At 44.6% G+C, this 9709-nt stretch overlaps 1 protein-coding gene across 1 annotated transcript in view; it reads right to left on the bottom strand.

Moving 5' to 3' along the window:
* LOC135385348 (uncharacterized) overlaps window positions 1–9709 on the bottom strand; it is a 155419-nt gene that overhangs the window by 2555 nt on the left and 143155 nt on the right. The window contains exon 7 of the mRNA XM_064614629.1: window positions 7375–7602. Within this exon, the coding sequence (XP_064470699.1) occupies window positions 7375–7602 (228 nt within the window). The remainder of the gene's footprint in view (window positions 1–7374; window positions 7603–9709) is intronic.

Raw genomic sequence — 9709 nt, 5'->3', positions numbered from 1 at the left:
TGTGACAGGGGCCAATTAGAAACCATAGTAGAGGCATAGCTAGGCGAGTTCAGTCGTGGGTGATCTCACCTCGCGCCCACGAGGTGAAGGTGAGTGACGGGTAGATGGCTTTGAGGGCTATCATTGACAGCATTCATGAGGCCTTGTCCCTCACATGGCCCACCGTGAGTGCATTCATGAAGCCTTGCCCTTCACGAGGCCATGAGGTTTCAGGTGTATAACGACAAACACGGCCGTGAAGGGCATGAAGCCTCCTATGAGTGCACTCACTACTGACACCTTTGAGACGTGTGGGGCCTATAGGGCCTGCTATCAGGGCATTCATGAATGACTCCGAGCAGCCTGAGGCCTATTACCAATGATGACGCATTCATATGCTTGGAGTACAGCGGAGCAATAGAATTTGAATAAATTATAATTTGCCGCTGTGGAGCTAGCGTCACGTTCACCAGTACGTATACTTTAAAGGAGTGGTGTACACGCCTTGTTTCATTGTTCATGTTGATTGAACTTTTTCCAGCAGCACACCGTAGGTATCTAGATTGAATTATTGTTTTGGCATCTGCGATACGGCCACCGGTAGTTTGCATATTAAAATGGTGGTGCGCACGTTTTTGTGAATTTTATTTAACTTCTGCCAGAAACACAACAGAGCAATGTTATTCCGCAGTGGCTACCGATGGAATGCACAAAAGCAACTTCGCATACGAAAATGCATGCCATAGCACCTCGTAGTTTTCGTAAACTCGAGGTGCTATGTGCTATGTGCTCGTAAACTAAAGTTTTTTATATATCTTTTGGAACAACCGATCAATTTATCGATGTACATTGTTGAACTTCATTTGACATGCCTCTCGGTTCTGTCGTCAAAGCGAGATTTCTCGGCGGGCATTCAGTTCCATACGATGCTGCGCGTTCAACCGCAGCGGCAGCTATGGCTTGGCAGTATTGGAGGGTGTCCTGACAGCGGGCGTAGAGAAGTGCATTTTGCCAATCAATTTTGAACAATGCAGTCTATGAGAAGGACCCGTCAGTTGGGCAACAACTGGGTTTGAGTTCGAAAAACATCCGCCTACAACAGTCCGCAGTGCCTTCCTTAAATCTATCTTTCAAGACAGTTGCATCTGGACGTGACGAGGTTAGTGTCTTGTGTATAATTTATACAGTGATTACTCGGCTTCTGAGAATTACGTTGTGGCATGCAGATGTCAGGATATTATTTACGCAACAGGAAAAAAAGGATGGAAGCCGATTGAAGTATACGCACTAAATCAAAAGATATACTGTACAATTCCGTGTGTTGTTCAGAATGCAGCCATGCCAATGCAGAAAGCAACAATCACAGTACTTAAAATGAAGCTGTGTATTACGCATATAGGTGCAACATTTTAATTGCTATAGCAATGTGCACCAATTTAGTTCACGACTTCTTTGGACGAGATGCGGAACCAAATGTTGGAAATACAAGGCAGGGATCAGGTACACGTTTTATTCTATTTGTTTTCCTTGTAATACGCAGCATACTGCACACAGTAAAGGGGGTTATGGATTCTAAACCAACCCGGTTCAAATTCTTAGTTTACCCCAAGCTACAATTGTTGTCTAATCTTGAGAAACATCACAGAGGGCAACTACGATAAAATTGCAGTGCACCAAAAAAAGATACCCTGGTGTATGACAACCATGTCTACAGGTGCAATGCCCCTCAGCTCCTTCAAGAAATGCAAATACTTACAGTAGACAAAGCGTTCACGCGGCAATTAGACATTTACACAAAATCGCCTTGCAAATTCAGGACCTTTTAGCGCCATCCCAAACATTTGCCATTACGGCACGAAATCCACCACTGTGCCACCTTACATAGTTCCCGGACCAACTACGGAAGTCAGGAGACACCCTTCCTTTTCCGAACAAGTTTGGTCACAAATTTGGTTTGATCGCAAATGGCCTTCCTGTGTCCAGTTTCAAAACAGAGTTACATAAACTTGTTCAAGTCTTAATAGAGACAGCTAGGCCACTTCGTTATGTGCTTTTGTGTGTGTGTGTGTGTGGATATGTGCACAACTTGGTGCAATTGTGTATTTGATTTATGTGATTGTAATTTGCTGTATGCTTGTAGTGGTAATATCTCAGTTATCGCATACTTGATGCCAGGCACATCATCAGGCTGATGCCTTCGTGCCTCATTTAATTTGTTATGAAATGAGATCCTCATAAATTTGTATGGCTCTTTTTAACAATGTTAGGGTGATGACGTCATGGATGTCGAAGGAACAGGAGAGGAAGACATCTGCAATGGTCATGAAAGTTGTCTGCCAGGTACGTAACCAATTTCTTTTATAAATGTGGTGTATAGCGCGAAGTTGTTACTAAGAACAATTTTTGTGCCCTTTAAAGGAATCAACAGATGGTGAGCATGCGTAAGCACTTGACAGATCTCAATACAACTCAGACCTGCCAATTGCACATGATGTGTGTGACTCTTCTTACACACAATCTTCTGCAGGCTTGATGCAGGTATATGTTGAAACGTGAAAGGCAGAGTGCTAAGAATGTATCGAAGGTGAAAAATTTAGCAGTTCATTGCAGTGATTCTATCAATTCGTTTTCAGCATTTTGGGAAATACATATTAATGACAAGACTACCTGTGTTACATTGCCTGACCATCTGCTATTGGAGTTCCATGTCCTAGTTTATATAATAGCTGTTTGAGGTTATTACACATTTATTATGCAGGTTTTGTACCATGCAAGTTCCTGAAAATGTGCTCTGCCAATTAATGTGCACACCCAGTGACGTCACTTGGTTATGTGTCACCCGGTGGGGGAGCTCCGTCACCTCCGGCAATAATGTGTCCCTTTACATCCGAGGCGATACACGATAAACAACAGTATCATATCGTACGCAGAAAAAAAATCACATGCTCGCTGAGGGCTTCTTATGTTGTTTTTGGGGTCATCTCGCTACAGAAAAAGAGAGGCGGCTGCGGTACTGGTGCAGCACGTCACCCCCTTCTCTCTCATCACCCGGTGTGGAATTCAACCCCCCCCTCCCCCTAGTGACGCCACTGTGCACACTAGACAACGTTCTGTGGTTACAGCTGTGCTCCTGTTCGCCCATTGCTTCTCGACAGAGACCACGCACAGACACAGTTCTACAAAGGGACACTGTTTGTGAAAAAAGATAAAAAAATCAACTTCTTCTAGCTTTAAGTACTGAAGTCTCCTTCTTTGTCTGTGAACTGCATGTGAGCTGTGGGAGAACGTCATTAATGCATGTTTGACCAATATATGTACAGGTCTAGCAAAAGCTTGCAGAACACCAAAGCAATACCTTATGCAGCACTGAATAGGAGAGAGTACACTTAATGTGAGGTGCACAGAATACACAATCAGTGGTGGATTTATGGAGGCGGCGGGAGGGTCCAGACGTTCCGACCCTCCTCAATTTCAGTCGTTACACAGGTTTCGATTGACTTTGGTGGCGTAATAGCATGCTGTCCAAGTTAGGATAACCCTTCAGAAAAATCCTGGGCACGCGCCTGTGCACAGTTGTCTGTCTGCAAGTGTATCTGTTCCTGTTTCCTGCAACGTGTTGCTCCTGTGAAGGTATACACCAGTTTCTCTCTGCATTCACATTCAAGAGCCCAATCTCTTACAATGCAAATGCTTGCAAAAGGGGTATTGACAAAGTGGCTCACAAAAGTTTTAAAAAATGCGCTCATGTTGTCATGTTTTTTGTCATGCTAGAACGCCATGTAGTACAAATATGACTACAGCTAATGTGGCAATCAATTTTTGTCTTCACATACTGGACAACTCAAGTTACAAATATGTTTAATAGCACTAGCTTTATGACATTCTACATGCAGGGTACACAATTTAAATCCGGGTTATAAAGTGTCTCAAATATTTTTGAAATTCTGTTATAGTCTGAATATTCGTATAGTATGGCATGAATGACCATGAACTGTACTGGACTAAGTTACTTATAAACACAAGCTGTCCATATACTGCGTCCACTTTTTCGTAAATATGAACGAAATGAGGGAAATTATGGTCAGACGTACCTCCACCTAGTATCTTGAGTATTTATTGATATTAACATTGCCTTGAGTTTGAGGGGAAAACACAGGACGAACCCAGCACGAGATGAACTCACGAACCAGCAATGAAGCTTTGCTACACAAAGGGCAAGGGGGACAGGGTGAAAAGAATCTGTACGCTCCAGCGTCTCAACGTGGGTGAATATGAGGCGCGTAGTACGAACGTCTTAACGGTCGGTGGTAGCATCGATAACTGCACAAGGGAACGTGCGTGCTTGCAAAGAATGAAAGGCATTCCAAAGCAGTACAATTCCAAAAAGGACGATAAAAAAGTAAAAATATTGGTTTACAGTAAAATATATAAAAATATAAACATACAAGTAAAACTGAGGAGTGAATAAGGTATACGGAATAAAATGTGTTTGAGTCTCTCCCATGGAATTAGTCAAGATAAAGAAGTTATCCGGGGCTAACGGGGCTAAGGAGAGTGACCAAGCCTTCTGGGAGGACAATGCTAGGTTGGCTCACACATCCTTTTGTAGTTGCTATTAGGGAGGATTCTAGTAGAGTGCGGGACAGTTTGTCATTGCAGGAGATTAAACAGTGGGTTCCGGGAAGGTCTGCCAAACAACGAAACAGCCCTCCAGATGTTTAAAAAGTTCAGAAGCACTTGATTTGTTTTTGACATTGTTAGCATGTTCCCGAAGTCTATCGTTCAGGAACGGCCACTCTGGCCAATGTAGGCCTACATTGGCCAGAGTGGCCGTTGCCTGAACGATAGACTTCGGGGACATGCTAATAATGTCAAAAAAGGATGTGTGAGCCAACCTAGCATTGTCCTCTCAGAAGGCTTGGTCACTCTCCTTAGCCGCGTTAGCCCCGGATAACTTCTTTAATCTTGACTTATTCCATGGGAGAGACTCAAACACATTTTATTCCGTACCTTATTCACTCCGGACTTTTACTTGTATGTTTATATTTTTATATATTTTACTGTTACCACTATTTTTACTTTTTATCGTCCTTTTTGCAATTGTACTGCTTTGGAATACCTTTCCATTCTTTGCAAGCACGCACGTTCCCTTGTGCAGTTATCGATGCTACCACCGACCGTTCAGAGGTTCGTATTACGCGCCTCATATTCACCTACGCTGAGACGCCGGAGTGTACACTTTCTTTTCACCCTGTCTCCCTTGATTTTGTGTATGAAAGCTTCATTGCTGGTTGGTGAGTCTATCTGTTCATCTTGTCCTGTGTTCGTCCTGTGTTTTCCCCTCAAACTCAAGGCAATGCTAATGTCAATCCAACAAGAGCTGGCTCGCCTGCTCCTGCTATGTTCATTGAGTATTTAAAGCATGTAGTAGTTACTATGGGAAAGGCTTTGCGAATCTTGTTCACCGCACAGGCTGGTATAACCATTATCTTGTTTTTTTCAAGTTTGTGCAACACCCATCGCACAAACTGTTGGTATGTAGTGTATCTGTATTTCCTGTATACGCAAGCTTTGGACAAAGCTAAGGCTAGTAGGACTGCGAGTAGTATTTCAGCGGCACTCTTTCTGAATAAGTGACGAACAATGACGAAAATTTCAGAATAACAATTTTGTATTGAAACCCACCAACATGATTGTGCATAAGGCACGCTTTTTACTTGTGAACATGAGCGCTCATACGTCCGTGCTGCCTACTTTAAGGACAGCTCTTTGCAGCATAAGCACTCGACTTCTTTCGGCATTATTATGCATGAACCACTCCGGCGCCTTTGATATACGGCTCCGGGGCTAGCTATACATTTGTTTTTATGCGCGGACAGGCATATTATTTCCCATTGCCATAGCGTTGATCGCACTGACAAAGTAAAAAGAAGGAGAATAAGGGAAGTAATATTAATTGAGAAGTAATACACGAAGGCAAGAAATAAGGTACTGTAAAACCGATACAGCGCAACAAGGAGCACAAGAAGGATAAGACAAACACAGGCGATGACTAACAACTGAAGGTTACTCTGCAACCACAGCAAAATGAAAGAGAGAAAGTCGAAGGGAGAAGAAAAACGAGGCTACACAGGTCACACGTCTCGATCAAGCGTTCAGACAGGCAACGTCCTTTTCCTGAAGATCAATGTATGGCGTACTGACAAGCGTTCTTGTTTGGTGCAGATCGTGAATGCTTCATACAGTATATCTCTCTGGTTTGTTGGTCCTTGTATCTAGCAATCATTCGCGTGCTTCCTAACTGTGACTGCCCTTCTCCCTTCTACTTTCTCCCTTTCATTTTCCGGCGGTTGCATATTAAACATCAGTTGTTAGTCAGCGCCTGTATTTGTCTGATCCTTCTTGTCCTAGTTGTTGCGCTGTATCGTTGTGAGTCTGTACCAACTCGCCCAACTCTCCGCATTAACTAGGTGATGTCAAGTTTCCGGTGGTGAATAAATGAAAGAGTGATATTAATCGGTAGGATAACCTTATTTATTTACGCATGGTAAAGAAGACTTTCGTGCACGAGACTGTACTGTACAAAAATATGAACATGTTACAGGCACATATGCAGTTGACGGGGGAGTTTTGGCATGTGAGGGTAACAGAGTGATGGAAAGGACGCAAACACAAGTATAAAATCAAAAGAACATTTTTGCGAACTATAATTTTGCGATTAAATTTGTGGTGATATAGCGAATCCTTTTTAATCGCAAAATTCCAGTCTCTGAAGCCCCACTGTTTGAACGCCCACGCAGGCCCACTACAATTATTTAAGTCGTAGATACGTTCACATGTGTTATTCTTCGCATAAAATGAAATAAAATAATGATAAACACACACAAACTTAAAAAAAAAACTCTCCAATTTTCTTTCCATATTTTCTCCGTTTGTCTCTTTGCTGAGAACTCATCCGTCATCACGTTCTCACGGTCCACTGGTCACCTTTGTACTGCGAACGTGCGTGTTCATTCCATCGCCAAAACCCGCTTTTTATCCTTAATCCTCAAACGTCACCTACGTGGGTTCTCGCTTCCTGTGTAATCCTCTGGGTTCGCGTTATGTTGTGCTTCTGATACCCCTGCTTTTGTATTTATGTCATTTAGATTTTTATCTGTATTCATATCCTTTCCATCACCCTGTTACCCTCTTGTGCTAAAACTCCCCCGTCAACTGCACATATATGTGCCTGTACCATGTTCATGTTTCTGTAACTTGAAGAAGTCCAGTCTCGTGCACGAAAGTCTTGTTTACCATGTCTAAACAAATAAGTTGCTGCTACCGTTTTATGTCACTCTTTGAGTAGTAATAATTAGGATAGTCATATGTGAGTCAAGTGAAGCCGGTGCTTACCTGAGCTAGCCCGACTTCGAAGCCAATGATATCTTCAGCTGCCGCCTCTGCGTCCTGTTCGGAGATGGTGCCGTTGAGGATGTCGATAGCAGCTTTAACACTGTCCTTGGTAGTGCCAGAGAGCATGTGATAGTATGATGTCTGTTCAGGACACCTCTTCTCAGGGCGTTCCTTCTGTGTGTAGCAGGGCGCTTCAATTCCCTCTATATCCTCGTCACGGAAAAATAACTGTCAAGAGGGGTGACAAAAATGCCAGTTAGGAATTACTCCGTGGAAAATGGTATTCGTACTGGTTTCCTGGTACCGAAACTGCTGTGTAAACATAACACTTTACTGAATAGTGTAGTCCAGGCATGAGCTTCCTGTCATGCAAGACAAGTTTTGTAACAACAGTAAGCGTTGTCCTTTGTTCGGCTGGTAACGACCTACCACACTTCCAGATGTTTCTTCTTATGTATCTCGTAAAGAAAGAAGTGAAGAGTCACTGTCATCAAAAAGTCGTGCGATGCCTCTGACGGGGTCTTGAGCTCAACAATTTCTGCTTCAGCATATTTTCATAATCGTGCAAATCGTGTACGAAATATTAAGCTGAGGGAGAACGTTTGTATGAAGAAGATTGTATTCGGTATCAAGGGGGCGGTCCGTGTTCGGTGTGATGCTCACCAATTTTTTTTTTTTTTCGAATCCGTCTAAGTCTCCCTTTACGTATCACAACGGGGAACTGGGCTAGTCGACAGTGGTATATCCTTCATGGTAAAGCGAAAAAAAAAAGAAAAAAAGAAAGAACAAGAACAGACACCGAGGAACACGACGACAGGACTTCACTAAACATGGCAGATGTCGCAAAAATGTCACACGTCGGACCTTTAAACCGTAAGTCGGTTCTAGACGTGGATGACCGTAAGCAAGCCTACGATTATTGCGCATCATTAGACCTCCATGTTGGTGGTCTTTGAGTACGTTGGAGGAGGCGGACCTAACGTCGATCCAACCTCTTGTACAAGACGTGAACATGTCAGCAGTCCCTTTCTAGGCTCTTTGGATATTCCACACCTCCGCATGTCACGTATCCTTCACATCGCTTCAAACGATGTCTGTAGCTAGTCACAGTGTAGGCCACATCCATACAGGTCTCCTAAAAACGCGCCCCTGCAGTTTGGCTTCAGTCGACGTGTTTCATTAGACATGTCTTAAGGCTGAACCGCATGGCACGAAAAAGTGTCCGAAAACTGGCCGAAGCGAAATCGGGACCGAACTTTTTTCTGTGCATCACCGCATGCTACCGAAATGCACCCCGAATTTCGGCCGAAGACTTCTGACCCTGGGGAACATGGCCTTTCAACCATCCAGCCCAATGAGATAGTCCCTGTATTCATAGGGGTAGGAGTCGCGCACACGCCAACAGGCGACTCGATTGCTAGGTTATCGGTGCTACGGTTCTCCTTCGGGCTGAATAGCCATTGGATGGTTCTACTTTCTCGGTTGGCGTCACTGCGCATTTCGGACGAGAAATCTGGCTTGGTCAGATCGGGCCGTATTCGGCCCGGAATTCTGTTCTCCGAAAACAGTTTGTCCCGAATTCGGTTCGTAAAGAATTCGGACGCTTTTCGGGCCATGCGGTTCACGCTTTACGCTCTGTTCATCTTCTCCGCCTTCGCTTTAAACCAGGAACTCCTTTCCCTCGGTCGTGGTTTCTCGAACAATGTTCAAGGCGCGGCGGCTCGTGCACGACGATGGCGCGCCTCTGCGTTCTTGCGTTACTGCGCCTGATAGCCTGTTCTACAAGCACCGTCCTACCACGAAGCCACGCACATCTGCCCGCTGGGTCATATTCCATCGTCGGCGGTGAGAGGTAGAGCAACTCGCGTAGAGGAACGACCTCTTAACGAACGCCATATTAACCGCCATATTAAACGCCATAACGAACGCTGTAATTCGGCCATTCACCGTCCTAAATGTTCTGGAAACCTAGCAGCGAACCACTTTCCGGCAGGCAAGTCCTCCCGGGATCCCTATTGCCCCGGGGGCGCGTATCGCGATGGTCCTCCCGGACATTTTTCTGGCGACAACCAGCGGTCATGCTCTCGTAGCGGTCGCTGTCCTGCCGCCCACTCAGTTGCTCATCGCACTCAGCAACCACTCGACGTAATGGGCAGCAGCTCACCGCAATCAGCAAGCACTGTGATGTCTGAGGTTTTCCCTGGGTTCTCTGGGAGCCTCTCCAGACAAATGTCGGCTCAGTCCCCCGTGAAGCTGGACCAGAACCCATACTAACCCACTGTCTCCCACCCTTTCTTGCCATCCTCTCTCTATTTGTCAACGTTTCTACAGCGCT

This window comes from Ornithodoros turicata, chromosome 1 (genome assembly GCF_037126465.1).
Source record: "Ornithodoros turicata isolate Travis chromosome 1, ASM3712646v1, whole genome shotgun sequence".
Lineage (NCBI taxonomy): Eukaryota > Metazoa > Arthropoda > Arachnida > Ixodida > Argasidae > Ornithodoros > Ornithodoros turicata.
This window is presented reverse-complemented; position numbering and strand designations above follow the sequence as displayed.